The sequence below is a fragment of the Silene latifolia genome, chromosome 11 (assembly GCF_048544455.1).
Source record: "Silene latifolia isolate original U9 population chromosome 11, ASM4854445v1, whole genome shotgun sequence".
NCBI classification, from domain to species: Eukaryota; Viridiplantae; Streptophyta; class Magnoliopsida; order Caryophyllales; family Caryophyllaceae; genus Silene; species Silene latifolia.
The window spans coordinates 186355963-186375603 of NC_133536.1; the positions used below are offsets into that span (position 1 = coordinate 186355963).

The window sequence follows — 19641 nt, forward strand, 5'->3', positions numbered from 1 at the left end:
CATCTATCAGTTATAGATCACGGGTTGTGTCAGAATCAAAATACAAATCAAAATAGTTTAGAAAAAAAAAGTAACATATGAAGTCTTTTTTTTTTTTTTTTTTTTTTTTGATAAAAGGCGGGGTTAATCCAGAGACCTACAGCGAGTAAAGTCCCAAAAAAAGAGAAACGACAAAACAAACATCAACACAACAACATCAAATCAAAGCATAAAAGACATTCGACTCTAAAACCTTTATCCCCTCCACGACCTTAAAGTTTTCCAATTGTTCATCCAATCTTCTAACGAGTACGACATTTTGTCTTTCCAAGCTTTACACCACATCCCCACCCCTAAAACCACTTTGTCCGACATACATCTCCAATTTGGCGCTTTGTTTTCAAAAATACTTTTATTCCTCACTTCCCAAATAAGGGTCACAATAGCAACGAACATAGCCTCCCAAATCCGTCTTTCAAAACCAGAAAAGGGGAGTCATTCCACCATATAAAAGCCTCATCAATCTCCAGGGGGCAAGTCCAATTCATACTCCAATCATCACAACAATCCATCCAAAGCTTCCAAGAGTATCGACAGTGCAAGAATAGATGATTGGGAGTTTCCAAAACATCTCGGCAAAAAACACACCTCATCTCATCCCAAGAAAGCGTCTTCCACTTCAAAATCCGATCTTGTATTTACTCGCTTCCACAAAATAGCCCAGAGAATAATCTCATATCGCGGTGGGGCTAGGTTTTTCCAAATTTTCGTAAACCACTGTTTGCGCTCCACATCTTCATATTTTAGATTATAAAAAGCATCGACAAAAGATTTAGCTGTGTACCCATCAGCCTTGCCAAATTCCCAGTACACACGATCCGCATCATTTGGAAGCGGTTTAAAGTCCTCAATTAGCAACATCAAAAGATCAACCAGGCCCAGTTCCCATTGGAATAAACCCCTCCTCCAAATTAGCTGCTATTGCCACACGCCATCCTGCCAACAACCCAGGTCCGCTATATACTCGTTTTTCTGGTTGGAGACACTAAACAAACGCGGGAATCCATCCTTGAGAGATGAATCACCAATCCATTTATCTTCCCAGAACCGGATTTTATACCTCGCTCCCACTCGGATTTTTGTACCTTGCGCTAAGACCTCAGCAATAGTGGAGTCCCACGATTTCACAGAACAAATCGACTTCCAGAGTCACAACTTTGGTACCATTGCATCACTTCTAAACACACTCTCCGGGTTAATTTCGTGAATTGAGCAAACCACTCTCTTCTAAAGCGATTCATGCTCTTGAGAAAAGCGCCACCACCACTTAAAAAGCATACTGGCATTCTTAATCTGAAGATCCCCCACGCCCAAGCCACCCAAGTCTTTTGGTCTTTGAATGATTTCCCAACTGATTAATAGAATTCCTTTCTTCTCATTTCCTTTTCCCCAGTAAAAACTCTTTTGAAGACTAATAATCTTGTTCAAGACCCCTTTAGGAATTTTGAATAGAGACATAAAATAAAGGGGTAACGAATTCAGGACCGCTTTGATGAGCACCACCCTACCTCCTTTCGACAATAACCCAACCTTCCAAGAGGCTAGTCTGACCTTCACCCTTTGAATTACAGAATCCCAAGACGAGATTTTGTTCAGATTGCCCCCCAAAGGTATACCCAACTATTTCAAGTAACTGCAACAATTGGCACCCTAATTTTTGAGCATTCTTTTCACCCCACTGTTGATTTCTACCCATGACCAAAAGAGCAGACTTCTTAAAATTAATTGTCAAGCTAGAAGCGCTCTGAAAGTTATCAAGTAGTCGTCTAATATTTGTCAAAACCTGAGACGAAACTGGGCAGAAAACAAGAGTATCATCGTGAATTGAAGTTGACTTAATACCACTTTATCCTTACCTACTTCCAAGCCCTGAATGGACCCTATCTGGATACCACGGAGCATAATTTGGTTGAAAGCCTCCGTCACTAGCAAGAAGAGTAAGGGTGAGATGGGATCACCTTGCCTTAGTCCCCGTTCCATTTTAAAGGGTGTGGTTGGAGAACCATTAATAAGGATGGAGATGGTTGCTGTAGACATACACTGATAAATAACATATGAAGTCTTATCTTAGACTAATAAACTGAATAAATATTAGTTTGATTTGGAATTTTAAACTTGAAAACTACTACTTCCTCCTATTCTCCAACATATTCCACATTTTCTAAAATAACAAATTCATTAAGATCTTCCACTTTCCTTATTAGTCTATAATTTGTGGTTCTTAGGACTTGTGACCCCACATGAGCTGATTTCGATCATAGACGAGGTCGAGCTGGTTCGGTTCTGTTATACCCCTACCTCGGTCAATGAAGCCATACGTAATGCCTTGATGATTGACCAATTGGTTAAGAGATCATATTGGTGTGTTTGGATAGCTAAAATGGAGGAAAAGGGAGGAGAGAGGAAGGAGGGAAGAAAAATGGAAACAAGGGAAGGGGAGGGGGAATTGAATGTGGTTGTTTGGATACAATTTCCTTTCAAATCTTGCCTATTGTGGAGATATTTTGATTAGTCTTTGAGGAAAAATGGATCCATCCAAATCTCTTCCCCCCATTTTTTCCATACACCCTCATTTGTTATCCAAATAAGAGATTTTAAATCCTCACTCTACTCTTCCTCTCTTTCTTTTCCCTCTAAATCTCTCAATACAAACATATCTTTAAGGTATGTGGTGTTGGAATTTCAATTGTACAAACTACATAGTCAGTTCACCTCTTCATCTCGATAATGAAATTAGTCGTATAAAAACAGGTGACTCAAGTAAATAGATTAGTCTTATAGATATGAAATGTCGTGTCTAATAAGGTGGAAATTGCGTGCCCCTGTTCAAACTTTCAAATTGATCGACTTCCGCTTAAAAAGGAACAAAATGTAAATGATTCGGACTAAGTAGACTTCTTCGTAGCATAAAATTTAACAAAAGTATGAAATTGTAGTATAGCTATTGAAAATTTGAGAAATGAAGAGAAGAGATGTTGAAGTTATTGTACACTAACCGCGAGTCTTATATAATCATACAAGGTTACTTTAAACAAATGGAAAAATAAGTCGTGTCAATGGGATGCGCGATTCTGAGGGTTGTTATGGCAATGTGTAACACGTTTGGTATACTGCCTGACCCGAGAATTTTAAACCATCGATTGTATCTCGTTGGACCGTGCTAACCCAACAGTCAATTGTTTCCAATAAATCTCAATATACAAAAGTACAAAACAATTGTTTGACATCGTCGGAAATCAATTATGGAGGGACATTGGCGTACGGTTCTTGATCCTTGTTGAACAATTTAGACAACGTTTTCCGCAAGTGTAACACCGTTCTCTTCATGGGCTGAAATAGGACACGAATGACAAATCCAAGTACTACCAAGATAGCCCAAGCAACTAGCCACGACAACGCACCCCCAGAAACGTCGGATCTACTACCCTCTCCATGTGGTCCGGATCCTCCATGGGCTTTTTTCGTAAGATAGCTCAAAGAATAATAGTAGCTCAATGTAGTAGTTGTAATCGCAACCCACATAATTATCATAAGTAGTACCACAAAGAGTCGTTTGCAAGGGATCCCGCTTATAAGAAGTAGCACAACACTTAGAGATGATACCAAACTTATAGTATTAACATTTTGCAAGTTCTTATATGTGTCCGGGTCACGGTTAGCCATTATAGACGTACCCACCAAATGGGGTATTTGACCGGATGAGTTGTTTGGGTTTGAGTCGTCTTGCCAAGCTCCTCCTGGTGGGTTAACCCCGATTTGGAAAGCCATGGTTGCTATTAGTGACGCCACTACCATTAGTGCGTTACTTTGTTTCTTTAACCATTTTGCGTGTTTATCTTTCTGTTTTGCTGCTCTATTTGGCTCGAGTGCCTTTGCTCGCTTAAGTGTCTTCATTATTTCTTCGTTGTTCTGAGACTTGCCATTATTTTGAATGAGCCACTCAAGTGCGGTTAACCCATTTTTGTTGATAGCGTTTTGCTGCAGCTTCTTGTTCTTCACCAGAAACTTCACAATCTGCGTAACGGCGTATATAACTTGACATTTCACACATAGAGCAGCTATATCCAATTTTACAGTGTTATAAAAAGATTGACAATTCCTAATTTTAAATTAAAGACCCCAATTTAAAACATAAATTGATATATTTATTACCTCGAGTTGTTTGGCCACTACTGCGAGATGCAGAACAGTATTATTGTGGTTGTCGGTAGAGTTAAGCAGCTCCGAGTCATCAATAGCGTTAACCAAGTACTTGAGAGAGTCAACCTGTTCATACTTGAGGCACAAATGCAAAATAGAGTCACCACTATTAGTCCTCTCTCGATCCGCGAGTGGGTTCGTACGAACAAGCACATCTAGCACATGAAGTTGGCCATTAACGGCCGCAACATGAACCGGGTTCAGTCCATCTTGATCACGTGCAAGGCACATGTTCGGGTTGACTTCAACCAATTTTTTGACAATGTCTAAGTGCCCTTTAGCCGAGGCCAAATGTAAGGCCGATGATCTAGTCGACCAGTCTAGCTGCCTGGCTAGCTCGGGTTTTAGGTTTAGGAGTTGTGTAGTGAACTCGATGTGACCAAGGTCGGATGCTATATGTAACGGTGATTGTATAAAACGATCTGATTTCTCAATGATGCATCGATCTAAGATAAGTGGATCGTGTCGGAGCAAATTGATTAAGGAATTAACGTCTCCAATGAGTGTTGCATCATATAATTTTGTGGTGAGCATGAGTGGATCTAGTTGTATTTCGTCCATATCGATTGGAAGCAAAATTTAGTTCATAAATGGTTCATAGATTGGTTTTTGAAGAGGTCAGAATGATGTTAGTACAATGTGATCAAGTGAGTTAATTAATGTCTTTTCAAAAGGGAGCTGGTTATCAATTATTAAGGACCAATGCTACTCAAATTGCAAGTGGTCCATGGGAATTGATAAAAAATATAGATAAATCATAAATTCTTGTTTCAACGGAAGTATTCTTCTTAAACAATAAGGGTAAGATTATTGGTAGTCTTGAGACAAGACTTTGTTAAGTATTGAGACAAGACTCACTCAACACTACTTGGAAATCAAAAACTCAACTTAACTTTAGGCGAGTCTTTTTTTTTTTTTTTTTTTTTTTTGGTGACGAAGGGTCTAATCCCCCCGGGCCCAGGCATTCCGGCGTCACCACCTGGACCATGTAAATCACCCCAATTGGGGCCGCCGAGATAACCGCATGCAATTGCTCATCCGTGGGGTCGAACACGGGACCTCGCAATTCTTGCCTTTGCAAACTTTGAGGTTACCCAAGTCTACCACTAGACTGCAAGCACTTGGTTAAAAGAAAAATTATGTGTGATTTTTTTTATTAAAAAAATAAAGAGGAGTGGAAAAATAGAGTTTGAGGTGAGTCTGACGGATAATGTATAAAGTCTGAGGTGGGTCTGAATAATAAAGAAATAATAAAGTTAGTGGAAAACTGATGGGGCAGAATCTTAAGACTTGGGAGAGTCTGGCTGATAATCTCACCCTAAGACGAGTCAAAGCGACCCATATTTATCAAATGTGACCCAACAAGGTTTTTTTTTTTTTTTGGCAGCTGTAAAGTAGGGTAGACCTAACTAACCATAGCGTTACAAGCAAGGCTATGGGCAACAGTATTGAAAGATCTAGGAATAAAACTAAAAGCTAAGCAATGAAAAGAAGAAAAGCAATCATAAACATCCTGCAAAGTCGCCTTAAGAAGATGATGTGATCGCTCCATCCCTGTCAGCTGCAAAATCAGTGAGAGACAGTCCGAAGAGATCTCCAAATGGCGTATTCCCCGTTCCCTTGCCCATAAGAGTACCAAGTACACGCCAAGACCTTCCGCCTGCAAAGCTGATTCAGCTCTAATCCTCATGTCTGTGCTATAAAACCTATCCCCACTTTCGGACATAGCAATCCACCCAATCCCTGCATTATCCAACCCTTTCCATCCCGCATCAACCATCACACGAACATTATCACAATCACTGATCATACCCACAACACACACCGGGTTACTATCACGAATCCAATTCACACTATCCCTCCCAAGAGTAATAGTATTTCCCATAGATTCACATGAACCTTTTTTTAAAACATCAATGGCACGAATCCCCGTGCTTACCACTTGAGACCAAATATTGAAGAACATCATAGGATGAAAATCCACTCCTTGTAAAAGTATTCGGTTACGAAGACTCCAAATGCACCAAATTGTGGCTAAAAACTGCACCTAACTTTCCTCCCTACCCTCTAAATTTTCCAAGTAAGACACCCAATCAATAACCCATGTATCAATGCTTAAAAAAGAGTCATAATCAATACGAATACCAAGTTCAGAACTAGCCCACAGCCTTCGGGACACAGGACAGTTCCGAAATAAATGTTCCATTGTTTCCATGGCCATCTCTCCACCCCGACAAAACTTACAACCCGGATCCACCTCAATATTCCGTTGTCCAAAACTACTTCCCACTGAAAGCGAATTATTAATGATCCGCCATATCAGAATTTTCCATGTTGGTGGTCCAGGTAACCTCCATAGTTTTTGCTTACAAAAAATACGTCCAACCGTACTTAGCCACTCCTTGTCCTTATGTGATCCTTTCCTTTCCATATAATCTCTAAAAATAATCCCATAACCACTTTTCTCACTATAGTTACCATCACTATTATGTAACCAATAGACTTCATCACTTGTCTGTGACCTACAGATGGGCTTAGCTAAAATAGCTTTTACACTTTCATCCGCCAAAATATTTTTAAGCAAATCTTCATTCCAAGTGTCCCCCCACACCATCATTGCCATTTATCCTTAGTTCTTTTACCTTCAAATGTCGAAGACCCACATGATCCATCCCCAAAAACGCCTCCTTAGGTTCCGGATACTCCCCATTGACCCATTTATTAGTCCATACATTTAAATCTGAATCCAAACCTGGTTTCCATCCAATATGTTGTCTAACAATGTGTAGACCATGCAGTAAGCTCCTAGCACCCCATGATAAATTGTTTCCATTTTGAACCACCCAATTTTCCTTCAACACTTCATCGCCCATTAGCTTTTTACGAAAAACACGCGTGAAAAAGGAATGATCACCCGATAAAATCCTCCACGCATGCTTTCCTAGCATTGCCTGATTAAGACACTCAATATTCTGAATACCAAGGCCTCCTTCTCTTTTCTCTAAGCTAAGGAATTTTTGACTACAACAGTGGATAGTTCTCCCCAATCTACCACCCCCACCAAAAATGCGATAATAAGGAATTCACCTTATTAGTCACACTTACCGGTATTTTGAATACCGATGGAAAGTAATTAGAGATGTTTGATAGGACGGATGAGATTAAAGTGAGCCTTCTCGCCGGTGATAAAAAAATCCCATTCCATGATGAAATACGCCTCATGACAATATCAAGAAGTCCCTTGAAAAGTTCCCTCTTAGAGCCTGTATATCCGTTGGTAGGCCAAGGTATTTTCCCAATCCTTTATTACCCTTAATTCTTAAATTTCGCAACCCACAGCGTGCTTGTGCAAGAGTAGTACTAGGACTAAATATTACCCCAGATTTATCTTCATTCATTACTTGTCCTGACACTTTGCAATATTTCTTTAAAATAATCCTTAAAGTCTTCGTTGAATTCTTTCGTTCGTGCAAGAAGAAAACCGCATGATCCGCAAAGAACAGATGAGACAATGCCTCCTCCCTGCGGCATAAATTAATTCCTTTCAAAGAGCCATTAATTTGTGCTTTTATCAAATTACATGATAGCGGCTCCATGCATAAAACGAATAGGTAAGGTGAAAGCGGGTCTCCCTGCCTTAAACCACATTTCGGTTGAAAAAGCCTTAATGGTGCACCATTAAAAAGAACCTGATACGAAACTGTCGTGACACAATTCATGATTAAAATTACCAGTCGTTCCGATATCCCAAGCTTATAAAGAACAGCTCGCAAAAAAATTCTGTCTCACCCGATCATAGGCCTTACTCATATCCGCTTTAAAAGCATACCGACCATACCTCCCTTTCTTGTGAGAATTTATTTTATGAAGAGCTTCACGTGCCAACAAAATGTTATCAGAAATTTGTCGTCCCGGAATAAAAGCATTTTGGAATTCCCGAACTAAATAACCCATCACCTTTGCCATTCTATTTGTGATACACTTAGAAACAATACGCATGAAAACATTACACAGACTTATCGGGCGGTAGTCCCCCACCCTCTCCGGGTTGTCACATTTAGGAATCAAAGTAATGAACGTCCTATTGTGCTCCTTAAGAACCATTCTCGAATTTAGAACTGACAAAACTGCCGATGTCACATCTTTTTTAATAAAATACCAACATTTTTGATAAAAGATGGCCGGTACTCCATCAGGGCCCGGTGATTTAAGTGCACCCATTTGAAAAACTGCCACGCACCTCCTGAGTCATAAAAGGCCGACTTAAAGCATCACAGTCATCACTACTAACTGTCTTATTAAGCCCCCCTAACACCTCCTCCATTAAACGTGCCCTTGAGTCGTCATCATCAGTTGTAACCGGGTTATATAAGTTAAAGAATGATTCATAAAACATATTTCTAACAAGTTCCGGCTCATTGACCCAACTCTCACTACCATCCTTTACCCCTAGTATGAAATTTCGACCCGCTCTTCCTTTAACCCAATTGAAGAAGTACTTAGTACAAGTATTTCCCTCAATCATCCATTTCAGCTTCGCCCTTTGTCGCCAAAAAACCGCAGCTGCTTTTGAGAACTCACGGACGGTGTCATTGGTTTTTGTATACAAGGCATCATTCCCGTCACTAATCACAACATCCATACCCCTTTCCAACTCAGAGTCGAAGTCATCCCATTTCGGTCGCCATTCAAGTCGTTTATCTAAATCCCATCGCCGTACATGTTGACGTACATTAGAAAGCTTTCTTGCTACCTGAAATGCTAGAGATCCTCGAACCCGAAACTTCAAAACATCCTTGATAATGCATATACACTCCTCATACGAGAGAACCCATGTGTCCACTTTATATGGCTTTTTACTTGTATTCCTCGTAAGGTGCAAGTCTAATTCTATTGGTGCATGGTCAAAAATTTGGATATGGTAATGTTTAATTCCCGTATCCGGAAAAATCGTAAACCATTCCTTTGAAACAAGTGCTCTAGCTATTCTTTCGTACACAAGCTTAGAACCTTTACAATTATTACACCAAGTGTATCTTGGCCCTTTGAATGGTATGTCCACCAACTGATTATTAATTCTCCAAATGTTAAACTCCACTGCCCCACTAATTGGTCTTGTGTTCATACTAAGCTTATCACTTCCAAACTCGACTTGGTTAAAATCTCCCAAAATTATGAACGGATGTGCAAGAGTTGATAAACATTCTTCCAACTCGTCGAGAACTGAACTTCGTAATTGAAAGGACGGAGCACCATAAAAAAGCACCAAGTACCATAACCGACCATTACATTTTTCAACTAATAAAACGATAAAATTATTACACGTCAAAATGTGACTCATCTTCGCCTCCTTCCTCCATCCTACCCAAATCCCCCCCGAGCTTCAATTGGCATCTATGCCAACATTATTATGGAAACTAAAATGTCTAAATAAAGGAGATATACTATTAACATTACATTTAGTTTCAATTAAAAAAACAAAATCATAATGCTTAGTACTTAATAACGCCCTAATTTTTGGAATTGTAGGGGCGAGCACATTATTAAGACCCCTACAATTCCATAGAAGACCATTCATGGAGAACCAGGAGGTTGACTTGGCCCAACCTCCGCAAAACCGCCAGTGTTACTAGCAAAAGAGGAGTCTGTAGATACTTCAACCTCCTTATCAGTCACTGCCACACGAAAGCCCCCAACACCTACTGCCTCTGGAACAGTCAAACCCCCTCCAATGCACCTCTTCTTAGCCAACTGAGTAAGATAATTCATTGCATTACCAATGAAGTTCACTGCCTCACCAGGGACCAAGCTCTCATCAACCTCAGAACAACATTTTCGTTTTCGAGCAGCAACAATAGCTTCTCTATTCTCTCCTGCTGCACCAGACTTGTAATAGCAATCCGCTAGACCCATAAAACCATCAAAGAAACCTGCAGCCTTCTTACCATCATCCATCATAGCAATAATCTTAGCTGGTGGAGTTCCATATGAAGGAAAGTCAAAGAGTTTCAATTTCTTTAAGGCTGAGCCCTAACCAGCATCCAACCCAGAAACGTGACCAATTCGCACCGTCCCACGAGCTATCACCTCACCTGGAATATCCTTCCAGGGTTCTTTCAGAGGTTTAACAGCAGCTAACCTAGCCTCCAATTCTTTATCCTTACGAATAATAGCTGCAGGAGTAACAGAAAGAACCACCTCTGTTCTCCCCCTTGAGCTTCAGCAGTCTCTCCTCCCTCCACAGTCTGAGCAAAACCATTTAAACATAATTCTGTATTAACCTCATTCCCATAAACCTCCGCCATATCCTCAGAGCTTGACATCAAATTAATTGCAAAACTATGGTGAAAAAGAGATGATTCATTGGAAGGAGTCCCCACATCACCTGGATGAACCATCCAGCTACTTGGATATGAATTAGTATCCCCCTCCCCCTCAGCTGGTTCCTGTTCAGAGTCTGAACTTATGACAATAACATTATTTGGACTATTCCCAACCATATCAGGTACCATAGGATCAATATTATCCTCAATAGGTACATTATTCTCTCCCAATTCTACCTCAGAATAATGGTAGGTGATTGGAATCCCATCCGGTGGTGGATCAAAGGTTTGATTGTAACCACGATCATCATCAAGCACCCTAGCCCATTCAATATCACTTTATACACGATTCAGAATAGCTTCTTGTAGTCTTAGATCACGATCCAGAGTCCTCCTTTGACGACCATGCCCAGAAAAAACAACATAAGGATCTGTTGTCTGAACCTGCCGCAAAAAACCAGGAACACTAGCAAGATGTTCCCCAGGACCTTCAAAATCTTCACCGGCACTATAGTAAACCTCCTGATTAGCATAACTCCCTTTCCCTACCAACCAACCACCAGCTCCAAGACGCCCCCTACTATCCCTGCACACCACCACTCCCCTCTTCCACTTCCATATTAGCAATATTCAAACCAGTCACATGTATCCCTTCCACCCTATCAGTCTGATTTGTGTTATTCACAGGACCTCCATCACCTCTTTCTCCCATAACCACATCCTGATTCTGACCTTGTGTATTACCATGAAGCGGTGGTTAAACATTTCCTCCCTGATAATGAACACCCCTATCCTCACCCAAATGAACAGCTCCATGCCCTACCTGAAACACCACTGGACCTGCAAACGGTTGAACAGTCACCGCAAAGCTCATCCCAGGCAATACCCTACCACCAGGCGTGGTCCCCAAGTCAAAATCCACAGCCCTATCTCTTGCATTCCGCCCTGGGTTTTCAGTTGCCAGACGTCTATCCCCTAAGTAGAGCCTTGATGAAATATACCTAGTAGTAGACGGTGCGGCTCTCAAATCCATATTAAAAATAGTATGATTGCTATTCGCCTGGAACACCACCAAAACCTCGCTCAACTGATCTATCCAGCATGCCATTAACAGACGACACAACTGTCATCATATTCTTCCTACACTACAAGCCCTTATGCCCTATCTTACCACATCTAATGCAGTATTTAAAAACCTCTTCATATTTAAACTGCACCCACAGGAGATGACCATCATCCATTGTCAGAAAAAAAACCCGGCATTAATGGTTCATTCAGCTTAAGACAAACCCTCAACCTTAGATAGTCATTCCTAGGCAAGATTTAAAATGGTTCAACTTGATAGTGATGACTCAAAAGCTTACCTGCTACATGCGCCACATGCATATTCAAACACTCAAATGGCAACCCACAAACCCTAACCCATAACACAGCATACGGAAAACGGACAGTTCTAGGGATGGTATCAGGATACCATTTAGCCAGCACCATTAAAGCCCCATCAACAGTTACTGTACTCCTAGCCAAGAGTCCCTCATGGTCAGATATAATCTCACAATGCAGCACATATATCTCACCCATCCGAAACACTGTTATCCGACCATCAGTACTCCACTTTTTCCTAATCATATCATTAATCAAATTATCCTCAAATAATCTATAATTGTAACACCCCTAATTTCCGTAATATAATTCTAAAATTTTATTTTCCCATATTTTATATTTTATTTTTTTCGGGAAAATATCCGTTTGTTGCCTTTTGGGCTCGTTGGGCTCGAAAAACGATGAAGACCCGCTCCTTCCTTGGGTCTCACGTGATTTTGGTATAGATGGGTGAGTTTTGGGCCTAAACCTAGAATAAACCCATGAGCTTCTCTATAAATATAAGGGGAAACAAACCCTTGCTCTTCTTTTCTCATAATTCTCAAAACCCTAAACCTGAATTCTCTCCTCCTCCTTCCTCTCTTGTGCCGCGCGCCCCTTCCAAGGATTTCGTGCCGTTCTTCCTTTCTTCCTCCTTCCTTCATCATCTTTCGTGCTTAGACCAATCCTACTTCTTGGATTTATCTATCCTCTTCGTAAGTTTTATGTTTTTCGCGTAAGTTTTTATAGTCTATAGTTTATATATATATATATATATATATATATATATATATATATTTATTAGATTCGTTCTCTTTGGCACGTGGGTGATTCAATAAAGGCGTGGAGACTGCACCTGGAGAAGACGTTTATATCGTTGAAGACGATCTTTAGGATTATTTGCTTAATAAGGTAACTAGGTGTTTTCCTTTAATTGTGTTTATGCCAATTGATGTAATTAATATGATTTAATGATTGTTTTGCATGATTGGTACATGTTTGATTATTTGTTATCATGATTAAATATGTTTCGCATGTTTGTATATGTTTTTATGCATTAATTATATATCATATGATTGTTTATGTGTTTATTATGGGTGTCATGAGCGCAATTAGGGTTTACGAATAAACCCTAGTGGCGGCATGATAGGCGGCCAAGGGTGCTCTTCAAAGTTATAGCTAAAACTAGTATAACCTTGATGATGATTCATGAGTTATAGCTAAGTTAATACAACTTTGGGTAGTTACTCTAGTTATGGCTGAAGCAAGTATAACATTGAAGTACGAGATAAGGTTATAGTTGGAACTAACGTACCCTGAGATTTATGGCTCAAGGTTATGGTTGGAACTAGTGTAACTTGAGGTTCGTGTCAAGGTTATAGTTAAGGTAAGTATAACTTCAAGTCGTATATATTGAAGTTATAGTCGAGGTTACTATAACCTCGCACCTAGGGTCTGTGTTATGGTTAGGGTTGCTATAACATTGAATGGTTAATGTTAAGGTTATAGCTAAAGTTACTATAACATTGGTTGCTTATACTTGTTTCATATGTTGTACTGTGCTCAACGTGTTATGTCCTTGTGTTTGCATATATCTTTGGTTACCCTTGTTCACATGATAAGTAGGATGGTCAGTTATACTATCTTATGAGTTGAGTCGTGATGTTGTTCACGCATGTTAGTACAGTCAGTTATACTGTGCATTTGTTTTGTTGGCTGGTGTATAGATGACGATAGTATCAGTTATATACTATCGGAATGAGCCAAGGCTACCCTTCGGGGATTTGTTATGGTATATGTTCCGGATTGGTCAGAGGCAGTTCGTTAATCTCTCTGGTCCCCGTGTGTCGTTCGGTGTACAGTTATTGCACCGAGAGGTCTGGCCAGGTCTTAGGCATATAGGCAGTGGTTATGTAACACCCCGATATTCAGAGGAGCCTTAACCAGGCCTTCCTTAGCATATAAGGGCGTTACCATCTCGGTTGCCCGAGGTAAGTAATTATCAAATGTCAATGAAAGAACTATTAAGTTATATTACAGCGGTCCAAACAACAAACAATATAAAAGGTACAACTCAGAAGCTACTCGACACTATAACCAAATCTCGTGGAGACTCATCCCTGCCCGGACTCCAGCTATCATCAATACCAGCACCTGCTAAGACCGACTGCTCACCATAAGGGATCACGGCAGACACATAACAAACAACAACCACACAAGGTCAGTACTGAGACAAGATAAGGCAACGGCAACTACAAACAGCTACACAAACAATGACATTCGTCTCCACACCACCATAACAATCCAACCAAATCTATCACTGACTGTCCACTGGACCAGTCCTGCCAGTGGGGGACCGCAGCCGTTCCCACCTAAGCCCCGCTCATCATACGAGCGATAACCCTGCTCATTAATGTGCACATCCCCTTCCGTGGCGGGTTCCACGAAGGGCGAAACTAGGGCGTGAAGTCACTCCCGCAAGTGACCTCACTCAGCCGAGACGCATCTCGAGAACCATCACAACGATCACAACCACAACACAATCAATTACTGTATCAAGCAACACAATACTATCACAACAACCGACGCACTAGACGATCTACAGCAACTGAGTAGGCGAACCTACCTTTAAGCAACCGCAACCAATCCACGCTGACAGACAACATATCCAGCGACCAAGCAAGGCCTATAACCACCATACAAAGACAAAGGCACGGACGATGATTATAACATACCTATCAGGGAGAGACAAGGCAAAAGACCGCTACCCGACTCAAGAGACGCTCTCCTAAGGCATAAGGGTCTTCAAGAGGCATCCATGGAGGTTTTGAGGTGAAAGGGAAAGGAAAGGGGCGATGGAAGGATAGGAGGAAAGTGGCGGAAGTGGTATGCGGATCTAACAAAACGCGATATATAACCCCCGCTGGAAACTGGGCACTCGATCGAGTACCCAACCTACTCGATCGAGTAACCCCCTACTCGATCGAGTACCCTAGCTACTCGATCGAGTAGCCTCTACTCTATCGAGTACCACTCTTTCGACTCAACTCCAGATGGCCTCGGCACTTAACTCTAAGGCTATTCCCGTTCCCAAGGTCAGTCAACGATGGTCAAAGGGTCCCTAAAAGGACGAGTATTACAATCTTCCCCCCTTAAAAAGAACTTCGTCCCCGAAGTTCACTCACCTCTCCTGCTCACAACACGGAACTCACACAACCTTACCAAACTTCCCGGTCAAACCATTACCTCTCGAAAATACGATCCCCCCCCCATGTCATTATCATCACCGACCACATTTATACCTATCGATTCCTGTCACTATCATGCGACCTCTATCACAGTCAACCGTTATCTTACACATATATAAAGCATCCAACTCGCAATGCGAACCGTCGCTCACGATCTCCCAACATACAATAATTACTATCCAACCATCCATCTAAAACATGTCTCATATAAATTATCATATGGTACAACCAATGCCACCATGTTAATTGGCAACGTGACTCGAGCACGATTTATCACACCATAACTTTACAATAGTTTTTTTTTTTTTTTTTTTTTTTTTTTTTTATATCTTGTAGTTAAAGCAAAACATAATACCGATAACATTATAAACAAACAACGCATTATTCATACATGATACCGACGACATTACAAACAACCACTAACAACATTATGAACAAGTGAGACATTATTCAAAAACAACCTTTTTATTCCGCGACATTACTCTTCCCCTCTAAAAAGGAACTTCGTCCCCGAAGTTCACCACCCAAATACCAACGCGTGTTAAATATTATTTGTATCTTAATCATTAAAGAAAACCGTATTGTTTATTATGGACATTACTCACTAATTATACACTCGTTAAATTAAAATCATACACACGTCACCGGATCAACTAGCCACCGATTGATAACATGTATTACTATGGTAAGCACAAATGTACGAGAAGCTACCACTCCGATAAATAGATCGTAAAAAGGGCATACAAAACAAAAGCAACAAGAAATTATTACCGCCTCACTAATTGTGACCAATATGCTTATAAAACTTCAATCCTGACTTGTAACATATGAAATTAACGGTTCAAAGGTGTTACTACGTACTCACAACTACTTTAAACATTAAAATCGTAATTATAAAATAATTGAACATTTTTATTTTTCAAAAACCTCCTGTAACAGTGCTACTCGATCGAGTATGTATCGGTACTCGATCGAGTGCCATGCTACTCGATCGAGTGTCTTGGCTACTCGATCGAGTAGCCCGAGATCAAAATGCTTCCTTTCCTTTCTTCCTGCAGCTACTCGATAGAGTGTGGGGTACTCTGTCGAGTACCTGCAGGTTAAATACCCTACACTACTCGTCATAGACCAACATATATAGACATGATTGTCACATAAACTGAGTCGGGCTGATGCCCCGACTCTCCATCATCCTGTCAAAGGTAAAAGTAGTAAATCCAGCCTTATGGCCGAACAATACAAGTTCATAAGTAAAGTCTCAACTAAAACAACTGAAATCCAACCACGCTACCAACGACAACTACTACTAACAATCACGAACGAAGATAAAAACAAGGAGTATCACTCCTGCTGCTGCTGCTGCTCGAACATCACCTCATCATCACCACCACCACCTCCAGATGAACCTACTCCCGCATCACCCCCTGCTCCTGCTTCCGGGCCCACGTACCAAGGCGTCAAACCTCCATAAGGAAAGGACTGAGGTGCTCCCCATGTCGACTGTTCCACCCCGTAGGCATGGAAAACCCCCGAGTAATTCCCAACGCCACTCCACCAGACTGGATGCGGTCCCTCGGTCCCTATCCCCTGAGTGTACGCCACCTCGTGCATGTTCCGGAGTGTCAAGGTGGATGACACCCTCTCTGCCAGCTAACTGGATCGCGTCTCCGGGGTGTCAAGGTAAGGGTAGCATGGGAAGGGCTGCTGCTGCGGTGCTACCGGCTGTGGCCTAGGCTCCGTGGCCCTCTCTCTCACTCGACGGGGTCCCCTCACCACTCTAGGCCTCTCTGCTGCCTGAACTCCCGCGTTCTCGCCCTTTGTCGGCTCCGGCATCTCCTGGAGGATGGTGCCATCAATGAGGTAGGTCTGCAGCTGGCGGGGTGTATCCTCATCCTCCTCCCCCTCCTCCTCATCGTCCACGTCTACAGTCACCACCGCCGGCTCCAAGGGCTCTGTGGCGGGGAGGTGTTCAGGAGCTGGAATCTTCATCCAACTCATGTCATATACTCTCCATGCTAGGCTACCGTCAGCCAAGGTCCTCAACCATTTCAGGTCGAGATAATATTCACGGTCCATGGTAGGCACAAGGGTAGCTAGAGGCACGTACTCTGAAGAAGCCTCAAAGGAGGTTAGCTTTTCAGCTAACCGAGTGGCAATGGCACCACAGCTCAGGTACCGAGAAGGAGAAGAAGCCATCAAGGCAAGGGCAGCGCAAACTATGGAAGGAGCATTAAAGACCACTTTCTTGGCCCGCTCCGGATTGAGGTACGACATCAAAAGCAAGACCTCATGATTATTCAACTTACTAATATCCTTTCGGTCATAGAGGAGGTTCGAGAGAGAACGAAGGAAGATTCTCAAGGTGATGTGCTGAACGTCATTAATCAGCATGTTACTCGAAGTGGGAGCTTGCTTCCCAGTCAAGCAAGGCATTAGGCGGCAGACGCCGCACTCAGCTGGGATGTCGGTGATGGAGTCCTTGGGAGGCTTGGCCAACCCAAGGTGAGAGGCAAACAAATCCATGGTCAACAGAAAACTGGTATTCATCAATCTAAACTCAACAGTCTGACCCACTGGGTCATAGTTAAAGGAACTCATGAATTCTAGGGTAAGGAAGGGGTAAGTGTGCTTCCTCAATCGGTACAAACACGTAAACCCCAAGGTTTCGAATATGTGACGGACATCCGTCTCTATTTCCAATTCTTCCAACACAGCGGTGTCAATACACTTTGTGGGTCTCATCTTGCGTTTTTGTAAAGCTACAAAACGCTCCCGTTGCTTAAAGTCGACAAAAACAACAGAGGGGTACTCAGAAACTGCGGGTACTACCGGTCCACTAGCCTCCCCCCTCTCAAGTGGATCAACCCTTCCCCGTTTACTCTGACGGGTTCCAAGGTTTAGTCTCGGCATCTGCTTTAGACATATGTTCAAACATTTTATATAAACATGCAAGCATATACTTCATGTAATTTGAATTCACATACCCAGCTAAGCACATAATTTTCCAACAATTTTGACATGTGAGGCACATAGTTCATGTTATTAAACTGGAATATTAAGATAAGTGCTCATGTTTATTAACAATTTATAACATTTTAACATACCAGGTCAAATTACTACTACTTCACAAGCCACGGTGGTGAAGGAAATTATCATGGCGGTTACATATGTTCGACAAATTTGAGCCCTATATACTTAGCAAGTTCATTAACTCATCAGCTAGTTCCATATTCGGAGCACATAAATTATATCATTAAACATAGATGTTCAGATAGGTATACACATTTCATCAATGGTGTCCTCAATTTTTACATATGGTCTCAGATTGTAGTTTCTTATAAACCATAATTACAAAGGTTTAGCATGTGAACACATATACCCAGCAATTCGTATATCCTAGCATGCTTCTAACGGTCGTTCCATTTACATGGCGAATTACATGTTACTAAGTCAAGAGAGTGAACAACTTATGACAAATCATGTACAGCTGTGAAAATTTCGGCATATATTCATCAATCATTGTTTCTATTAGCATATTATAGTTCCTTTCATGCTTATATTGTCAATTACAACACAAATTTTCAGTTATAAATCACAAATTTCCATTTAAGGCACTTTTAAGACGGAGTTTTAAGGCAACTTTCTAAGGGTAAAATCATCAAAATCTATCCTCCAACATACCATAAACAATACTTGAGACTCAATTCTACTATCTAATCATCATAAGACAATCAAAAATCGATTTCAATTTGGAAACCCTAGAAATTTCGGGTTCATTATTGCAAGCTCCTAATCTAATTTTCAGCATATAATCACCAACAAACATGTAAAGAAGGCATGTGAATCAAGTTCCAACAATTAAAACAACAACTTACTCATGCGAATCGAAAATTTTCAGATTATTTGCTATTTTTAACACATTCAAAGTAACAAATCACATAAATTAAGAGGAATAACATACCTTGATTGAATAGTACAGTAAAGAGACGAATTAAACAATAAATCAACCCTAAGAATTACTACTAACCCAAGAAGAAGAGAGGATTTGAGAGGTAGAAAAAGGAATTTGAGAGTGATTAGATGTAAGAGTGTCGAGTTATGGAGGAATAAGGAGTAGAAATAGGAAAATTAGGGGTTTTAAGAAAACCCGTAGGAATTACTGCACAGTAACCTACTCGATCGAGTGCCTTGGGTACTCGATCGAGTACCACCCTACTCGATCGAGTAGGAGCTGAATCATCGAGTAACTGCGGGAATCCTCCCACATTCCGATATCATGGCTTCCTAATGGATCGAGTGAGGTCTACTCGGTCAAGTAAGCACTCGCACTCGGTCAAGTATAGCTAAGTGCTCGATCTTAAGTACGAAGTAAGTCTAGAATACCTGCAAAACAACACCACGTGTCGAGTCCAACTAAGTTCGGAATTCGACACTAATTATCGCATTCAATCATGTTTCATAACCTTTGT

The 19641-nt window shown here is 41.2% G+C and overlaps 3 protein-coding genes across 3 annotated transcripts; all 3 read right to left on the reverse strand.

Annotated features, from left to right (window-relative positions):
- Positions 1-907: 907 nt before the first annotated feature.
- LOC141614492 (uncharacterized) lies at positions 908-2019 on the reverse strand. The gene is made up of 4 exons (XM_074433238.1): positions 1896-2019; positions 1591-1833; positions 1320-1472; positions 908-975 (listed from the first exon to the last, which is right to left on the reverse strand). Exons 1-4 carry the CDS (start codon positions 2017-2019, stop codon positions 908-910), a joined length of 588 nt encoding a protein of 195 aa, XP_074289339.1.
- Positions 2020-3165: 1146 nt separating this feature from the next.
- LOC141612161 (uncharacterized) lies at positions 3166-4912 on the reverse strand. The gene is made up of 2 exons (XM_074430881.1): positions 4192-4912; positions 3166-4053 (listed from the first exon to the last, which is right to left on the reverse strand). The coding sequence occupies exons 1-2, from the start codon at positions 4798-4800 to the stop codon at positions 3280-3282; spliced, it is 1383 nt and encodes a 460-aa protein (XP_074286982.1). The 5' UTR covers positions 4801-4912; the 3' UTR covers positions 3166-3279.
- A 732-nt stretch (positions 4913-5644) lies between these two features.
- Positions 5645-6124, reverse strand: LOC141614493 (uncharacterized). Its single transcript, XM_074433239.1, has one exon. It carries the CDS (start codon positions 6122-6124, stop codon positions 5645-5647), a length of 480 nt encoding a protein of 159 aa, XP_074289340.1.
- Between the last annotated feature and the right edge of the window lie 13517 nt (positions 6125-19641).

Bases quoted from the DNA above. Each gene is read 5' to 3' on its own strand.
- LOC141614493 (XM_074433239.1), bottom strand. From the start codon at position 6,124: ATGGGAAATACTATTACTCTTGGGAGGGATAGTGTGAATTGGATTCGT.
- LOC141614492 (XM_074433238.1), bottom strand. From the start codon at position 2,019: ATGGAACGGGGACTAAGGCAAGGTGATCCCATCTCACCCTTACTCTTC. The intron at 1,834-1,895 runs GTAAGGATAAAG...TTTTCTGCCCAG, and splicing joins CATTCAGGGCTTGGAAGTAG to TTTCGTCTCAGGTTTTGACA. The intron at 1,473-1,590 runs GTCAGACTAGCC...AAATTCCTAAAG, and splicing joins CTGTAATTCAAAGGGTGAAG to GGGTCTTGAACAAGATTATT.
- LOC141612161 (XM_074430881.1), bottom strand. From the start codon at position 4,800: ATGGACGAAATACAACTAGATCCACTCATGCTCACCACAAAATTATAT. The intron at 4,054-4,191 runs GTAATAAATATA...GCCGTTACGCAG, and splicing joins TAGTGGCCAAACAACTCGAG to ATTGTGAAGTTTCTGGTGAA.